Source organism: Pempheris klunzingeri, chromosome 8 (genome assembly GCF_042242105.1).
Source record: "Pempheris klunzingeri isolate RE-2024b chromosome 8, fPemKlu1.hap1, whole genome shotgun sequence".
Lineage (NCBI taxonomy): Eukaryota > Metazoa > Chordata > Actinopteri > Acropomatiformes > Pempheridae > Pempheris > Pempheris klunzingeri.
This window is the reverse complement of record NC_092019.1, coordinates 1,439,669-1,459,070: the sequence shown is the minus strand read 5'-3', so window position 1 is coordinate 1,459,070 and position 19,402 is coordinate 1,439,669. Positions and strand designations below refer to the sequence as shown.

The 19,402-nt window shown below is 42.2% G+C and overlaps 1 protein-coding gene across 1 annotated transcript in view; it reads left to right on the top strand.

Moving 5' to 3' along the window:
- The first annotated feature begins 331 nt into the window (after positions 1–331).
- Positions 332–19,402, top strand: part of LOC139205734 (CREB-regulated transcription coactivator 2) — a 45,009-nt gene continuing 25,938 nt past the window's right edge. The window contains exons 1-4 of the mRNA XM_070836029.1: positions 332–505; positions 10,654–10,755; positions 13,879–13,995; positions 16,664–16,725. Coding sequence (XP_070692130.1) covers positions 332–505; positions 10,654–10,755; positions 13,879–13,995; positions 16,664–16,725 — 455 coding nt within the window. The remainder of the gene's footprint in view (positions 506–10,653; positions 10,756–13,878; positions 13,996–16,663; positions 16,726–19,402) is intronic.

Below are 19,402 nucleotides of genomic sequence, written 5' to 3'. Positions count from 1 at the left end.
ATTATTATTATCCTTTTTTTAATTTTATTATTTTACTGAATATTTTCAGAGTGTGATTAAGGCTTCTTCCATCGTTTATAAAAGTCTTTATTTGTATTCATATCAAATTGTACTGACAAATAAATCAAATCAACATAACGTGTCGCTGTTTAAAGCTGTTTAAATTATCATATCTGTATAATAATAATAATTCATTGCTAAAACAGCGTCGCAGACTGGCGGACATTTTCGGTCTCCAGAAGTGTGTCCAGAGTGAGAGCTCTTCGCGCCGCCGCCCCTCTCTGGCGGAGATCATTCCACTACGTCAGGTCGTCCCGTCCGCTCGGTGAAGATGTCTGCGACGGGAACAGGCGGCTGTGGACCCGGACCCGGACCCACCTCGGGTAACGGGTCCGGGGCTTCCAACCCCCGAAAGTTCAGCGAGAAGATAGCGCTGCACACCCAGCGGCAGGCCGAGGAGACAGCCGCCTTCCAGGAGGTCATGATGGACATCACCTCGACCAGGGTGAGTCTGAGACGGAGGCAGGAGGAGGAGAGCTCCCCGGAGGAAGAGAGGCCTTGCTGGGCTTGTCAGGCTCCGGGGCAGCGTTATCCGCCGCCTCTGCATGGCGCTCTGCCCTGAATTGGAGCGCTCATGGCGAATAACAGCGTAACACGACACGGGCTCTAGTTTTGGTTTGGTTTGTGGTGTTAACAGAAAACGTTGTCGCCTCTTGTTGTCCATTTCCGATACGTCGTTAGCGCAGTTAGCAGCATTAGCTACGGGGGCTAACTTGGCTTGTTTACTATGTTACGTGAACGTCGCTGTCACCCTTCTCGCCCCGATAGGTTCGGCTCTCCGCGGAGAGAACTTCCCGCTGAACTCCGTTCAAAAATCTGCCAGTTTAGCGCGGCATTGCATTCTGCCACAAATATTTAAGAAGAACAACAGAAATTAAGATGTTTTACAAATCATGTGGTTCTTCTGGTGAATTCGGCTTCCACATGAGTCACAATTCAACAGCAATGAGTTTCATGGCAATCATAGCTAGCTAACTTTATAAACGCCTCTAGCTGATAACGTTGCACATAAAAAGACATCTGGTTTCCAATCATTAGTTTTTGTAATGTGAAGTGGAACTTGGCCGATTTGTATAACGGAACAAAACAATGCGTTTTAATGGGTTTTAAAGTCGTAATTTATGTGGCAAACATCCTTAACAAGCATGTTTAATTTTAATCGTAATTTTTTAAAATGGGATTCGGCGCGGTGGTCTTAACATGTAATGTAGGGCATGGCTGTGGGGGCTTTTGCTCATCTAACTTATGTTTCTCAGTTAATTCCAGCCTGTTAACATGCACCAGGCGGCGGGTCTGCAGTGGACACGATAAGCTCTCTGATACACTCAAATGCTTAGTATTTTTTAGCCAAGGCAGCTAAAGCAGGATGTGCTGCTGGACTTCTGACTGGATAACTAGACGTATTAAAGCATATTTAATGTGTTTTTTTTTTTTGTGGTTAAAGCTCCAGGTTAGTTGTTTTAGCATTGCTGGCTGATTTAAACAAAACGTATCAAGTAAAAACAAACATTGTCTTGTGTGAGACTTTGACTTTGTTGTTTTTCTGTATATTGACATGAATGGGTGGTTTGGCATATGTTACTGTGAACTGTAAACGTTAATAGACATAAGTTAATATTCTGACACTTTAAAAAGTGATGAAACACTAAATTCCAGCTTAAACTGAAACTAAACATCATTTAAGCCTCAGATCTCTCCCATACAGCTGTTGTTTCCTCTGGATTCAGGCAGTACTGGAGCATAGTTGGGTTAGGGGATAGGGGTCTGCTGGTGGGCCCTACTTTACATGTTTAGGTGTCTGAGTGACTGGTATCCTTTGGGACAACTGCACCTGATCACAGTAGGTCCACTAAAAGAGCTTGTTTGATCCACTGACAGGCTCAGAGTGTTATTCTAAGTGTGTGACAGCATCATGGAAAGGATCCCTACAGAGAGAGACCTGGAAGATCCTTTTGGTTTAACCACAAACAGCCGTTACATCGCTCTCTGCACACACACCAGACTACATTCACTAAAACAGAGATATTAGCTCGCGGAACACTTGAGTTGCTCGTCACGATTGGTTAGTTAGTTTGTGTTATTGTGTGATTTTGGGGTTTTTAAGATGTTAGTTTTGACCCAACAGGATATTTGTGTAACCACCAACAACACAAACAAACAAACTGATCAAGGCAGCAGTAGATCGGGAACTCCTGTCAACTGAGAGGTAAAACTACTGTTTTTTTCAATGGAGACTGGTGTAAGGAGAGCTATGTAACAGCTGATTCTGCTTTGAAATTCTTTAGTATTTCAGTTTTGTGCATATTTATATTATCTCTACGTATACCTAATATGCAGATCCGAAGCATAGACGCAATACCTTTTTCTGACTCTGGCTTTTCCTCACTTTGATTGATGCCTTTTGGTCTGTTGGCAGTTTGAAGTTTGCCAGAAAGGCACTAAGGACCAGATGTGAGATATCTGATCAAAGAATAAGTAAACAAGGCTGAAAATCGGAGCATTTATTGTGCCAAAGTCGAGCACTCGACTGTGTTTCAGCCCTCGGTGCTGCAGACAGTCAGGACTCCAGAGAGCTGAGGTCTCAGCCCACAGCCCTGCTGATGAAAGGCTGAGATCTGAGCGTACAGGAAGCGATCGGGGTTGTCTGTTTTAGTCATTTATCGTGCAGAGGTGCCTCTGACACATTTGGACCAAGTGAGTCTCAGTTTCAGGTGACAGAGAGACACAATGACAAAGGTGTTAATTTAGCGTTATGGTTTCTGTGGCAGGAGTGTCGACTTCCTAAAAGAGCCGAGCTGAATCTGTGCCAGTGTGAATGGATCAGTGTGTTAAGGATAACCCTGCGTCCTACTCTGGGCTCTATTTTTACATTATTTGGTGTTTAAATTACTGGCAGGTACATAAAATAGACAGAGAGAGACCTGGAAGATCCTTTTGGTTTAACCACAAACAGCCGTTCTATCGCTCTCTGCACACACACCAGACTACATTCACTAAAACAGGGATTTAACCTTGTGGAACACAAGTGTTGCTGGTCTGCTGCTGCTTAGTTTGTTTGTGCTGTTGTGTGATTTTGATGTTTTAAGACCCAACACAATATTTGTGTAACACGCAATAACTCCAATAAACTAACTGATGGAAGCAGCAGTAAACCAGCAACCCCTGTGTACTCGGAAGTAAAATTATTGTTTTTGTCAATGGAGTCTGGTGTGTTTGAAGACAGCGATATAATGGCTGTTTGTGGTTAAATAAAAATATGTACAAGCAGGGCCTGGGTTTCAAAATACTCATGTTTTCCTTTAATACAGTTTTAGTTTATTATTGACCAACAGCTCTGCTATAAATGTCCAGTTTCTGTTGAGAGCGCACAGTGTTATACTGAGAGGTGTTCGTTCATATTTCCGTCATGAGAATAAATAGTAGAAACTCGTGCTGCTAGTGATTAATAGTTTAATAGTTTTAGCAATTTTTCAGACAAAAATAGCATTCTCTGGTTTCAGCTTCTCACAAGTGAGGATTTCATACGTTGGTCGAGTAAAACAAGCAATTTAGCAAGTTTTTCTGTGGGATTATGTGTATTTATAGCAGGAATCTTTTTTATTATTATTATTTTATTGTTAGAAATGTTAATAAGGCTGCGTTAATAACACAACGCAGTTAAACAGCAGCGCAGTCTTTACCGTAAAGGTGAATAAACACTTAATTAATACATTTCCGTCAGTGATGAACATCTAAGCTGACTGAGCTGTTTCCCCAGACTTTTATCGCTTGTAATAAATCAGGTCTTGTTGTTTTTCCTCACAGTGCGATCAATCAGTCAATCGCTGTCACCTGCTGAGTGTCTCCTTATCAATTTAGGTTCAGCTCACTCCTCAAACTCGCGGCTTCTCCAGCGTGAATTAGCACCACTGCTAGTTTTCACTGTTCTTTTGCAGATTAATAGACCAAATAATTGATCAGTGATTCGTAAAAATAATGGATCAGTTAATTGACAATGAAAGTTATTGTTAGTCAGATTCCATGTGTGAAAGGGGGCGTCTGACACACACACGCACACCCTCCTCCTCCTCCTCCTCGGTCATTTACTGACAATACCACCCTTTTTGGGTTGGTCTCTTCTGGGAATTCCTCTTGCCCCTGTCCTTTATATGCACACACACACACACACACACACACACACACACACACACACACACACGCACACACACACACACACACACTCTGCAGTAGAGTGTGTGTGTGTGGTCCAATCAGCTAATAGCATCAGGGTGTGTGTGTGTGTGTGTGTGTGTGTGTGTGTGTGTGTGTGTGTGTGTGTGTGTGTGTGTGTTGGTAGCAGCAGTAGCTCTGTGTCAAAGCTGTTCAGTATTGATATGCTCTTTCTCTCAGACTGTTTTTAATTATCTGCTGGGAAGGACAGAAATCTACGGAAGAGAGATTTAGTGCCAGAAAAAAATGAGGAGGAAGATATTTTTTCTTTAAATTTTGCTTTTGAGAATGGAGTTAAAATATCAGGAGTGAAATCAAATGTTCATTGACACCCAAAACTGCCGTTATATCGCTCTCTTCAAAGCCACCAGACTCCATTGACAAAAACAGTAATTTTAACTTGCGGAACACTGGAGTTGCTTTTCTGCTACTGCTTAGTTAGTTTGTGTTTTTATGTGACTTTGGTGTGTTAAAGGGTTAGTTCAGATCCGTCACAACATTTGTGTAACACACAGTTAATATACAAACTGACTGACGGATGGCAGCACTTAACTAGTAACTCATTTGCTCTGTGAGGTAAAATTAATGTTTTTGTCAATGGAGTCTGGTGGCTTTGAAAAGAGCGATTTAATAGCTGTTTGTGGTTAAACAAAAATGATCTTACAGGTCAGCAGAGCAGCAACTCCTGTGTTCTGAGAGATAAAATCCCTGTTTTAGTGAATGTAGTCTGGTGTGTGTGCTGTTTGTGGTTAAACCAAAAGGATCTTCCAGGTCTCTCTCTGTAGGGATCCTTTCCATGATGCTGTCACACACTTAGAATAACACTCTGAGCCTGTCAGTGGATCAAACAAGCACTTTTAGTAATGATCGAGTGCATTTGCGCCAGAGAATTATGCTGCAGCCAGTTTCGCAGCTGCCAGATGAGGCAATCTACTGGACCAGTTCCAAAACTCTTTTTTATCTATATGTGTAAATAGGGCCCTGTAAGATCCTTTTTGTCTAACCACTAACAGCTATTAAATCGCTCTTTTCAAAGTCACCAGACTCCATTGACAAAAACAGTAATTTTACCTTGCAGAACACTGGAGCTGCCGTTCCACTGAAGCTTACCATGTTTGTGTTATTTTGTGACTTTGGTGTTTTAAAGGGTTAGTTCAGATCCTTCACAACACTTGTGTAACACACAGTTAATATACAAACTGACTGACGGATGGCAGCACTTAACTAGTAACTCATTTGCTCTGTGAGGTAAAATTAATGTTTTTGTCAATGGAGTCTGGTGGCTTTGAAAAGAGCGATTTAATAGCTGTTTGTGGTTAAACAAAAATGATCTTACAGGTCTAGTAGACCACACTATAACAGTTTGAGCCTGTCAGTGTCGGCTGAGGCGACTACTGGACCAATTCCAACACTTTTTCTACCAGAGTTACCCTTTAATCAGATTACTACAGATATATTGTTTTGGCCAGTATGGTGATGGACAGGCAAGAAGATAAAAGAGCAGTAATAAATGGCTTATTAGCAAAATTCATATGTATGTTTGACTTTAATCTTCCCAGCTCAGGGTTCGTAATATTTTTGTCTTATGTTTTTATTTGAGTTTACAGCCATTACAAGAAATAATTTAAATTTCAGTGATGTTTTCCTGCTACTCACTGTGGTTACAGAGCTACTGTCGGCTCACATAACACCCACGTATTCTGGACGTCTGGAAGAGAAGCTTTAAAGCTGAGATGGAAACAGTGTCAGGCAGCCTGACACTAATATTTTGACTATGTTCATCCACTGTGGTAATTCAATCAACTGAGCCATGATTGTTTATATGCTAATATTCAGTGTATTTTTATCACGAGATCTTGGGCAGTAATATCAAATCCTTGAAAATATGGCTTTAGTAATCATTGCAACCATTTATTACTAATTTTGTTTTTTTTTTGAGGGGGTTTCCAGATGAGCTGAGATAGAGTCCCATAAACAGAATCTAATTAAATCTATTTAAAGACGTTTTTCTCCTGGCAGGATGGTGATAATTGCAGCTACAGGGCAGAATACTGAGTGCTGGAGCTGCAGGGAAGAACAGGGACTTCCAGAGCTTTCACTGGTTTGGCTAACTGGGATTTCATGTGCTGCTCAGTTAAGGCTGCTGGCTTTGAATTCCTCAGTCGTCACCAATATGTAGGAAAAGTTGACCGTTTGAGTGGGAGCTGGCCAGTATGACGCTGTTACCCAGACTACATAAAGGTTAAAGCTCTTCGTATCTTCATCCCACCGAAAAAACATGATTACATGATGAAAAAAAGGTGCATTAGAAGGGGCCACAACCCTGAAATAAAAGATTGGTGAGTAATCAAGCTGTGTTTAGAAGAATCTTGGTCTTATCCTTATCTCAAAAGAGGACTCTGGTATTTTTAAACCTGGACACTATTTGTACATATGTTGGTGTCTAACTGACTGGGAGGTACAAAGTGTTGGAATTGGTCCAGGTTATCAACAGCTTTATGGAAAGGATCCCTACAGAGAGAGACCTGGAAGATCCTTTTGGTTTAACCACAAACAGCCGTTATATCGCTCTCTGCACACACACCAGACTCCATTCACAAAAATGGTAATTTTACCTTGCAGAAAAAATGGAGTTGCTGGTCTGCTGCTGCCATGATCGGTTAGTTTGTTTGTCTAATTGTGTGTTAAAAAAAAATAGTGTTGGATCCACAGTGATCATTCAAAACACCTAAGTTACCCAATACCACAAACAAACTAACTGATCAAGACAGCGGTAGACCAGCAGATCCTGTATAAAATCCCTGTTTTAGTGAATGTAGTCTGGTGTGTGTGCTGTTTGTGGTTAAACCAAAAGGATCTTCCAGGTCTCTCTCTGTAGGGATCCTTTCCATGATGCTGTCACACTTAGAATAACACTCTGAGCCTGTCAGTGGATCAAACAAGCTCTTTTAGTGGACCTACTTTCCTCAGTTATCAGGTTATTTACTCTAGTTCTAAACTAGACTTTGTATCAAGAGATTTTTTGTGTCTGGTCTGGTCCGGTGGATTGAAACGCTGCTGCTGCTGCCTCCGTAGTCACTGTGGCTGAATAATCAGTCGTTTGGTGTTTGTCACTTTGTAAGTGTCGTGTTGCTGTATTACAGGCGTCGTCCTGCTTGAAAACAGTGGTTAATGTCTGCGTTTGGAGCAAACTGTCTGAGTCATAAGAAGTTTTGTTTTGTGTTTTTTAGGTGAGATATTCTTAGAAAGAGATCAGTGTTTCTCCTTAATCTCTGTGGCTCTTTTAGATTGTCTTTCCTCTCAGTTTTGAACCACAAACAGCCCTGAGCGGACGGTTTTTGTTGTTTCTGAGCCGTTCGTGGATCCAGTCCAGTTATGATATGATTCCCGGAGTTTGTCTGAAACTTCCTGGAGCAAAAAATGAGGCCTTGAAAATGTAACATCACTCAAACAAAGACAGATCGCTGTTAACCGCCTTTTAATTAGATTATAAAAACAGCGAAAACCGAAAATCCTCCATATGTTTAATGCTGAACTTTCCGCTCAGCTCAGATATTAATACAGTAAGTTTATTTATGCCGCAATTATGAGAGCAGAGTTTACAAAGTGCTTTAACAGACAAAGCAAAAGCAGGATACTCAGAAAATAATAAATAAATGCAAGACAGAAAAACACAGTTTAGATTATTATTTGAACGACTGGTTTTGGTTTAATTTGTCTCACATCAAAGGCCTGAGTCCCGTTTACTTGCATTCGCGGCAGCTTTTACAGCCAGAACTCTCTTCTTTTTACCGGAAGTGAATGATTAAAACCTAACGGGGCTCCGACTGAACCTCGTCACTCATCCACCTGGTGACTCTGGGCATGATTCTCGTCCCTGGACAATAATTAGCTCACTGACGGCAGCGGCATCAACCTCAGGGCCGCTGCTAACTGTTGTTTTAATTCCCAGTTAATCCATAGATCATTTTCCCCATTTATCGATTAGTTCTTTGGCCAATAAAACAGGTGATAAATGTCCGTCAGTGTTTCTGGAAGCCCTGGATAAAGGTTTTTCCCAGACTATGTAACTCAAAGGTGGGCCGCATTTGTACTTTTGGCTGCCGGCTGGCGTTCATGGAAGTGTCCGGATTAACATAGTGATGAGTAACGGTGGGAAAAGGCTGGCTGGCGTATCGCTCAGTGACCAAGCGTCGTCTACACAGATGTTAATAAAAGGGAGAAATTAGATCAATAGTAGACGACGGATGTCCAAAGGGTTAATTGACTAATCGTTGCTGCTCTAACGAACACTGACATCGAAACAGCTTCGTCTTGACGCCGCTGATGTGAGTTTATGAAGCTCCTAAAGATCCGGTAATGCGACACATTAAACACACAGGATTTTCCAGAAGTGTTTTGCAAAGATCCAAGGACATGAACAGATAGAGAGAAAGGACAGGAGAGACTGGAGATTAAATTAGTTCATCTTTCCAAGAAAGTGGGACAGTGCGTGTGTGTGTGTGTTCATGCTGAAAATATATACTTCCGGTTTTGGAAATCTTTTTCTCTTATGGTTTTTCTCCCCCCACTAAATTTGTCATTTTTTGAATGGAGTCTGGTTCAGAGACAGTATTGGTTCATTATATCAGACAGAGGTCAGGTCTGTCTTGTTAGTTTAAGGACTTTTCTCACCTGTAGTGCAACTTTCAGGTGTGAACATGATACAAACACCACTGTAAAAGAACATTATAATAAATTACACTCCTGTATTTGAAAGAAATACTAAAATCCGTGCACAGTTTTCTTCAAATTTGAATAAAAAAACACACAAAACACTTTGACGGGTTAGCTTTCAGCTGCAAAAAGAAGGATTGCTTTTATTTTAGACGTGTGGTTAGATTTTACTATATTTTACCAGTAAAAAAAAATAAGCCCCAGATTCAGAAAACTACTTCTGGATAACCACAGCAGACTTTTTATACAACTCTTGAATGCATTTTGAGGCTGACGGTCTCTTCAGGTTTGGTTGTAACCTCAGTGCTGCGCTCAGATAGTTTACTTGACACTTGCCTGTACAATTTTTGAGAATTTGGCAAGAGTTTTGTTGTATTTCCTTGTTGAAATGTCGTCTGTGGCCTCTGCCCTTTGGTCTACTCACTGCTGGCTACTTTTCTTTTCATATAGGAAGCTATTGTTCGTTATATAATCCGTGTACGATGTGGTGTCCTCGTTAACTGACACTGCTGACCCAACTGTTAGTCGGCCTGATGGTAGAGACTCCTTCAAATGGCGAAAAAGCAAATGTTTGCCAAAGAATCATTGACATGCAGCTGTCTGTCTGCCAGAGGTGACCGAGTGCATGCTGGGAGTTTTTCTTCAAGGACGAAGCAGGTCCGACAGTCCCCATGTGAGCCCTTTCTCATGCTGGCTGTCTTCTGTTTGTCCTGTTTAAAGAATAACTCCAGTGTTTTTAAAACCGGTCATCACTAAAAATGCCTCTGAGACAGACCTGTAAGATCGTTTTCATTACACACCAGACTCCATTCACAAAAATGGTAATTTTACCTTGCAGAGTAGTGGGAGTTGCTGGCCTGCCTCTACCTACATTGGTTAGTTTGTTTATGTTGTTACGTGCTCCACAAATATTGTATTGTATTAAAACTAATCTTTTAAAACACCAAAGTCACACAATAAACTAACTGATCGAGGCAGCAGTAGACCAGCAACTCCTGTGTTCTGTGAGGTAAAAAATACTGTTTTTGTCAATGGAGTCTGGTGGCAATAATACGGCTGTTTGTGGTTAAACTAAAAGCCCCTTGGTGATTTTGTGATGGTGACTTAAGAGTCCCAACAGCTTTAGTGTCATTTTTTCTTTCCACGCTCTCTGAATTCCCCTTTCAAGTCCATCTATGTCCTCCAGCAGTGCCCTGCCCTGAAACCTCATGCAGAGATATTATTCTATCTTGTGTAAAATTTGTTTTAATGTCATGTTGTCAGTAGAATCTTAATCTGCTGAATTTCTAGGTCACAGCAGCAACATAACGTGTTTTTGTTCCAGAGGTTTATCACTGAGGGGTTTTTATGCCCTTAAAGGCTATATTTGGATTTTTTTAAACCTGGGCCCTGTTTTTTTTTTTTTTTTTTTCACATATTCTGGTGTCTAAATAGCTAATAGGTGTGTGGTCTAAGTGTGTGACAGCATCATGGAAAGGATCCCTACAGAGAGAGACCTGGAAGATCCTTTTGGTTTAACCACAAACAGCACACACACCAGACTACATTCACATTACATGTTTGGTGGCTGCTGGCTGAAGTGATCTATTTTCTAATACATCTGATTTATTGTGCTCTTGGGCCTTAAAGTATTAATGCCTTTGTTTCTTGTCATCTTCGTCCCATCAGCTCCAGGCCCAGAAGCTCCGTCTTGCCCGGAGTCAGGGTTCCTACTACGGCGGCTCGCTACCCAACGTCAACCAGATCGGGAGGACCCCTCAGGACTTCCAGGTGACTGACAACCACCATGCTCTCACTTCTGATGTCATTTCCTTCATCTCCCATTTTGTCTCTTTTAGTTTGCATTGCTTTTTAAAGGTAATTCTTTGTCCTCTTTTAACTTGGGACCTATATTTTCACATTTCCAGTGATTAAAGGACTGGTAGGTACGAAAAGTGTTGGAACTGGGTCGGTAGATCACCTCAGATGTCCAGTAAAAGTGCTTGTTTGATCCACTGACAGGCTCAGATTGTTATTCTAAGTGTGTGACAGCATTATGGAAAGGATCCCTACAGAGAGAGACCTGGAAGATCCTTTTGGTTTAACCACAAACAGCTGTCGTATCGCTTCATCTAAAGCCATACCAGACTCCATTGAGAAAAATGGTAATTTTACATCACAGAAAAAGGGGAGTTGCTGGTCTACTGCTGCCTTGATTGATTAGTTTGTGCTATTGTCTGTTACATATACATTATGTTGGATTTGAACTAACCCTTTAAAACACAGACAAAAGCCACACAATAACACAAACAAACTAACCGATAGGGGCATCAGTAGACCAGCAACCCCTGTGTAAAATCACTGTTTTTGTCAAGGGAGTCTGGCTCTTCAAAGCCACCAGACTCTATTGACAAAAATGTTAATTTTACCTCACAGAACACAGGGGCTCCCGCTCTATCGCTGCCTCTATCGGTTAGTTTATTTTACTGTGTGACTTTGTTGTTTTAAAGGGTCAGTTCAAACCCAAACAATATTTGTGATCTACTGGACCAATTCCAAAACTGTTATTAATGCATCTACTACTGTTAGTGGTCCGATACTATTACTGTTTGTGCTACTATGTCTGCAAGCACTTCCGTTCTACCACAGCTACTCATACAGATACTTCCTCCGCTACAAGAAGAAGAACAGCACAGGTGATTAAACGTATAAAGACTGAAAGTCTGAGGGCCGAGGCAGTGGTTGTGAGTTGTGTTTTAAGCATCTGCTGCTGCGTCGCCACAATCTGCTGCCTTCATCTCTCCACTTCTGAGTCATCAGTTTCCCGTCAGCTCCGCAGAGCCAAACTCATTCTGTAATGGAAGTTTTTCATCAATATCATCGACTCCCCCTTTACTCCCCTCCGCCGATATCGCGGCTGAATGTCAGCCTTATTTGTCTCTGCCTCTGAGGTCAGATGAAGATGAGATTATTCGGCTGGTCTTTCTGGCTTCTGAGCGCCGCAGGGAGTTCGGAGGAATTCGGGAGGTTGACGCCTCCGTAATGTGCATCGTGTTGTTTTCCAGGTTTTGTTTTCCCTAGAAAATAGTTTGTGCAGTAACACAGCTTGACAAATGCTCGGGGTTTTAAGGATTTTTGGGGCCAATCACCGATTTCTGGAGCAGTTTGAAGCCTTTTATTTATTGTCTAGCACTATTTATCTGTTTAACTCCTTAACAACGTTGTATGTTAAGTATAAAGAGATGAGACAGGCTCTTGATTTATTGGCAGCAACACGTGCAAGAGACACAACTTAAACCGCAGCAGCCTGCGTTTGGCTATTGGGAGCAGCTTTGAGCTAAAACTTTCCTTAAACTATAAAAGTTTTGTGAATAAAAGCTAAACGTACGCAATAGATTATATAGAGTTTGTCAGCTAAAATCACTTCCAATAGACGAAACAAAGACAGGGTCTTAATCAGTTTACCTTTTTAGCCACAGAGCAGTGCTAACGTTAGCATCTGTCATGTGTACACAGTGTATAAAGTCCCCAGTGGAGGATTTGACCAGATAAAACCTCAGACTGACCTCCGTCTCTCTGGTTTGTCTGCTTCTTTGCTGGTTTTTGTGTAAAATTCTCTATTTTTACCCCACTGGACTTCAGACGCTGTGCACACGTGACACATGCTAGCCTTGTAGCCTCCGAGGCTAACGCCAAACACTCGGTCAAACAACTCGAAGCTGTTTCTTCAGTCGGCGTTTGACGTTTCTCACCAACATGTGTGGAGACGTCATATCGCAGCACATCAACACAAACTGATGGAAAGAAATGCTTTTATATATTCTGTCAAACTAGAAAACTTTATCGCTCTTCAGCCAATGACAAAATTGCCCGAAATGTACAGTTGCCGCGGTAACGCAGACACATCACGCCCACTGCAGAGTGTTTATTTTAGGCCTGTTCTCTATGTTCCGATATTTGCTTGTAAAAGTTACTTGATCTGAAATAAATGCAAAAAAGAGTCCTTATGTTAATTTAAAAGCTGCGTTTCAGGCATTCCAATGTTTATTCAATGTATTTAACGGATAAAAGAGAGAAAACAAAGGTAGCGAAGGCTTTTAATTTCATTTATTAAACCTAGAATTATCACATCATTATTTTTGTGGCCCTTTAGTCAAGAAATCACTGCAAGGAATGTGTGTGGAAAGCCTTAATAAACACCTAATGGCCCTTTTAGTTTCATTTCAACAGTTGTTCTTCCAATCCTGTTACTGCTAATAATTACTGTCTGTTAAATATTAAATAAAATGTGTGTATATAGTAAATATTTCTTACTAAAAAACAGCTGTATGCTGAAAATGATTGATACCTCTAAACTCTGTGCAGGTTCATGCTACATATTGGAACCATATATGTAACATTAGCTCCTAAAATAAAACCTAGCCATCAATTTTAGAGCGCTGCATTTCAATATAACTGCTGTATCTCTGCTGCTGTTTAAACTCACGTGCATGTGTAGATTTACAGCCGCTGCGTGCAGACCTGCGGGGGCGGGGCTCCCTCTGAGCTCTCCGCCTCTGCAGGTCGATGAATCTCAAACGTCCTGGAAAAGAACACGCTCAGGTTGGCGTGTGAACTATTTTGCGAGTCCTCCATATTAAGCCTTTGTCTGACGTCCCCCACAGCAGCCGGCAGCTGAAATTAGAGCTGCTTTCAGGGCCGAGGTATTAATCATGTGAGCAGCAGTTCTGTTTTATGACCATAGAATAAAATAATTAACCAGTTTACGAACATATCTGCGTCAAACCAGCCGGTTATTTTTAAAAAATCTCATCACTTTTGACCTCAATCAACAATAACTGATATCAGAAATGTACAATAAATGTGCATAATGAATCAAAAACCTCACTGGATCTCTCTCTTTGTGTCTCTCAGGGCTCTTTCCCCTCCACTCTTGAGTCCAACCGGTCTACTCGGCATCACGGTCTGGTGGAGCGAGTCCAGAGGGACCGCCGTTTCATCTCACCGGTCCGACCGTACCGCAACCGTCAAGTATCCTTCACTGTCCTGTCAGATCTAATCCTAACGGCTGTTAAAGGATACAGCTGAAGTTACCCTGCACTTTTATGTCTGTCAAGAAATCAAAGAAAGACAGAAAACCTACACAGTGTTTGCAGGATGCTTCCACAGCGTTCGTTTAGAACTGCACAGAGGGTTTATAGAGAATATACAACAGCTTTAGTGTCGTTTTTTTCTTTCCACGCTCTCTGAATTCCCCTTTCTGGTCCATCCATGTCCTCCAGCAGTGCCCTGAAACCTCATGCAGAGATATTATTTTATCTTGTGTGTGTAAATTTGTTTTAATGTCATTTTGTCAGTAGAATCATAATCTGCTGAATTTTTAGGTCACAGCAGCAACATAATGTGTTTTTGTTCCAGAGGTTTATCACTGAGGGGTTTTTATGCCCTTGAAGGGTAAGTTTGGTATTTTTAAACCTGGGCCCTGTTTTTTTTTATTTTATTTATTTTTTTTTTAATACATATTCTGGTGTCTAAATAGCTAATAGGTGGAAAAAAGTGTTGGAACTGGTCCAGTAGATCACCTCAGCCAGCAGACACCAAACGGGCTGCAATGGCTGCAACGTGATCCTTTGGGACAACTGCACCTGATCACAGTAGGTCCACTAAAAGAGCTTGTTTGATCCACTGACAGGCTCAGAGTGTTATTCTAAGTGTGTGACAGCATCATGGAAAGGATCCCTACAGAGAGAGACCTGGAAGATCCTTTTGGTTTAACCACAAACAGCCGTTATATCGCTCTCTGCACACACACCAGACTGCATTCACTAAAACAGGGATTTTAGAGAACAGGACACAGGAGCTACTGCTCTGCTGCTGCATCCATCGCTTAGTTTGTTTGTTTTATTGTGTTGTGCAAATCTTGGTCTGGATCTGAAACTAGTAGTTTAAAACACCAACAAATCATATAGTAACACAAATAAACTAACTGACTGTGGCAGCAGCAGAGCAGCAGCTCCTGTGTCCTGTTCTCTAAAATCCCTGTTTTAGTGAATGTAGTCTGGTGTGTGTGCTGTTGGTGGTTAAACCAAAAGGATCTTCCAGGTCTCTCTCTGTAGGGATCCTTTCCATGATGCTGTCACACACTTAGAATAACACTCTGAGCCTGTCAGTGGATCAAACAAGCACTTATTTTGATGACGTGATCATCTGGACCAGTTCCAACACTTTTTGTACCTACCAGTCATTCAGACATCAAAATATGTAAAAATGGAGCCCAGGTTTAAAAATATCAAAGCCATCCTTTAATTATCTGATTTTGAGGTTATGAATTAGACCCCTTCATTATTTACATGTTATGCTTCTATGATGCATGTGCTTGGATTACCGTGTGTAATCAAATCAAAAACACAACAAATTGAATCAAACCGTAGCTTAGAGGGACTGTTCAAACAGCACAGAATAGGGTTTGGTACTGAATCAGCAGCTCATTTTTGCCATTTGGTCCTTGGCATATTTGTGAAAATCAGTGACGATATCAGCATCCCAGGTCATTAGAGAGCCTCTGTGACTGTGATTTAAAGACACTGGTAGTTTTTATACTTGAATGCAAAAACTGTGAGAGTCAACATATAAAGGAAGGGAGAGCAGGAAAGTTGAGCCGCTCAAATCAGCCTGGACTTGTGCAGTGAACACCCGGTCTGTTCAGCAAGAAAGTGTGAACGAGTGGAGCTGGAAGCAGTTTTAGTGTGAAGCTGTGCGGCCAGTGAGGGTGTTTAGTAAGTTTCAGTTACTTTGTGAAGGAGAGAAGTCGAGATGCTTCAATCATATAGTGGATTTATCCATGAAATGTTATTTGATACTGGGCAGTGAGCTTTGTTATAATAGAAAAATTAGTTTTAACTGAGATTATTTTAGTTTTTTGTCGATTGGTCAGTTGGAATTAGTCCAGTAGACAGACGTGAAGTGGGCTACAAACACTAAAAGTGCTGACAGGCTCAGTGTTATTCTAAGTGTGTGACAGCATCATGGAAAGGATCCCTACAGAGAGAGACCTGGAAGATCCTTTTGGTTTAACCACAAACAGCCGTTCTATCGCTTCATATAAAGCCATACCAGACTCCATTGAGAAAAATGGTAATTTTACCGCACAGAAAAAGGGGAGTTGCTGGTCTACTGCTGCCTTGATTGATTAGTTTGTGTTATTGTCTGTTACATATACATTGTGTTGGATTTGAACTAACCCTTTAAAACATCAAAGCCACACCATAACACAAACAAACTAACTGATTGAGGCAGCAGTAGACCAGAAACTCCTGTATAAAATCCCTGTTTTAGTGAATGTAGTCTGGTGTGTGTGCTGTTTGTGGTTAAACCAAAAGGATCTTCCAGGTCTCTCTCTGTAGGGATCCTTTCCATGATGCTGTCACACACTTAGAATAACACTCTGAGCCTGTCAGTGGATCAAACAAGCTCTTTTAGTGGACCTACTGTGATCAGGTGCAGTTGTCCCAAAGGATCACGTTGCAGCCATTGCAGCCCGTTTGGTGGCTGCTGGCTGAGGTGATCTACTGGACCAGTTCCAACACTTTTTTTCCACCTGTTAACCATTTAGACACCAAAATAGTGGCCAGGGTTCCGTCGTCTCAAGCAGCAACAGAAAGTGTAAAAGAGTTGTTTCTTTAACCGGTCGTCTCCTCAGGTGGACAGCTCGCCGTATAACTCTGCCTACCTGTCCCCGCCTCCTGACCCCAGCTGGAGAAGGTACTGTCTGTTTACCCCCCCCCCCCCCCCCCCCTCGCTCTATGCTGTCTGTCTGTCTCCATGGAGACGTGGCTGTCCGCAGGGATGCCTGTTTGTTATTTCCAAAGCATCTTGTTTGAGTCTCCTCTGCTCCCACTGCTCTGAAAACCTCTCTGAAGCCTTTGTGACACCTCAGGTGGCTCAGAAGCAAGAATACATGAATGTGAAGAAACACAGAGTGAATAGACTCATCGAGCATCTCTTCCCTGATTAGACAAGTTTGTTTAAGAGCGTTTCAAAATAAACGTGTTCCCTGAGGCTAATTAATTGCCTGAATATATATATACAGTATGTGATTTCTGGTTGTATTAGGATGTTATGTTGAATGTTTTTCATGTTTGAGCTCACTAAAGCATAACTTTAAGTCTAAACTCACCTCAAATAGGCAACATTATGGTTTAGATAAGAAGGTATCTATTTAATGTATTTAATTTAAAGTAAACAAGATTGTACATTCGGTCTTTTTTAGTCCCCAAATTGTCTTTAGTATAGAAACTTTGTGCCCACTCTCGCTCCTCCGCTTTGCTGGAGATTCCACACTGAACACAAAGGCAAATAAAATATTAAATCACTAACGGGGGATATAATCTCCCACTCGAATACTTGGATCACTTGTTGGCACCTTCGATTTGCTGTTAAAGATTGTAACTGAGCTGACTAAAACACGGACAGCGACACCACGTGGGTTGAATCCCATGAGCCGTGTTTGTGTGCAGAGAAGGTGGACTATTGCTTGTAAAGTTATTAAACTTGGAAAGGTACGTTGCCGGCTGAAACCCCTGATATTTTCTGACGAGCTTACCCCATCTCAGATATCACTGAAACAGGCTGCCGACCTGTCGTGGCACCAAACCATGCACAGAACACACACCTCTTAAAGCGGTGCTGATGCGGTTGTATTGGAGAAGTTTAGGAGTACGTGTATCAAGTTGTGTTACCACCAAACGCAAAGCGAATTTTTTAATAGACGAGAGAAAATATTGGTCTGTTAGTGATTCTAGGTTTCGGTTGTACCTTTCTTTGAAGCAAGTTAGTGCGAGCATTAGCCCCAGGTAGGACGAGCGTTAGCCCCAGGTGGTGCGGGTGTTAGCCCCAGGTAGGACGAGCGTTAGCCCCAGTTAGCGTGAGTGTTAGCCCCAGGAAGGACGAGCATTAGCCCCAGGTAGCACAAACATTAGCCCCAGGTAGCACGAGCATTAGCCCCAGTTAGCACGAGCATTAGCCCCAGTTAGCACGAGCATTAGCCCCAGGTAGCACGAGCATTAGCCCCAGTTAGCACGAGCATTAGCCCCAGTTAGCACGAGCGTTAGCCCCAGGTAGCACGAGCATTAGCCCCAGGTAGCACGAGCATTAGCCCCAGTTAGGACGAGCGTTAGCCCCAGGAAGGACGAGCATTAGCCCCAGGTAGCACGAGCATTAGCCCCAGGTAGCACGAGCATTAGCCCCAGGTAGCATGAGCATTAGCCCCAGTTAGGACGAGCGTTAGCCCCAGGTAGCACGAACATTCCTGCATCCTCTCTAATGTCCAGCAGGGGGCGACTCCACTGGCTCCAAACTGAAGTCTGATTGGATGGAAGTCAATGAGGAAATGAGGCGACTTCTCTCCTGATTTATCAGCTCAGTGAACAGTTTCTGCTCTCAGTCTCTAGTTTACAGTCTTCTTCAGTTCATGTAGTCAATGAAGGTCCATTTAGAGGAAGATACACCAGGAAGAGGGGGGAGGGGCTACCTGCTCACTGACCAATCACAGGAGGGTCATCATTGTAATTCTTTTGGTCTTGTGAATTGTTCAGGATATTGAGACAGCGTTAGTAGAGGAACTGTTCTCCTCAGATGAGACTCACATGAGGTGACGCTGAGGCTTCACAAAGGTTTTTCTGGGTCAGACTGAGGCTGCTGCTTCGGTTCATTTGCCTCCGCAGCACTAACGCTAGCCTCTAGACCACTAACAGGAAACAGAGTTGATTTTAGCCGGCGTCTCTCCAAACCTGAGCTGGTTTTGAAGAGCTCTCACTTCTTTTTTTCCCCCTCTTCTTCTTTTTTGTTCTGCCTGTTGTCCTCCTTCTGGTTTTTTTTTTTATTCCTCCTTTTTTGGGCTTTTTCTTCTGCATCGTTCCAGCCGTTAAATTTTCGCCTGCCCGCCTGCGTTATTTCTGGTTTTCTTCTAACAAGACAACAATTACCCTTCAGAGAGAGACTGGCCTCGGTCCACAGTCACAGAAGGTCCACTGCACGCGCACACACACACACACACACACACACACACACACACACACACACACACACACACACACACACACACACACACACACACACACACACACACACACACACACACACACACATTCTTGTCTCTCTATAGTTGTGAGGACAGTCCACTTATCCCAACCGTAACCATCACACCTAAATTAACCCTTTGAAGTTGTGAGTAAAGGCAAAATGTCCCTACAATGCAGGAATGTCCTCACAGCAATGGTGTAAAACCATGTACACACCTTCAAATACACACATACACCCAAACCCTAACACTAACCCTAACTTAATTCTAAATTTAACCATAAACCCAAGTCGTAACCCTCAAATAGATCTTTGAAGTTGTGAGGACCAACGTCCTCACAATGCAGGAATGTCGGTGGTT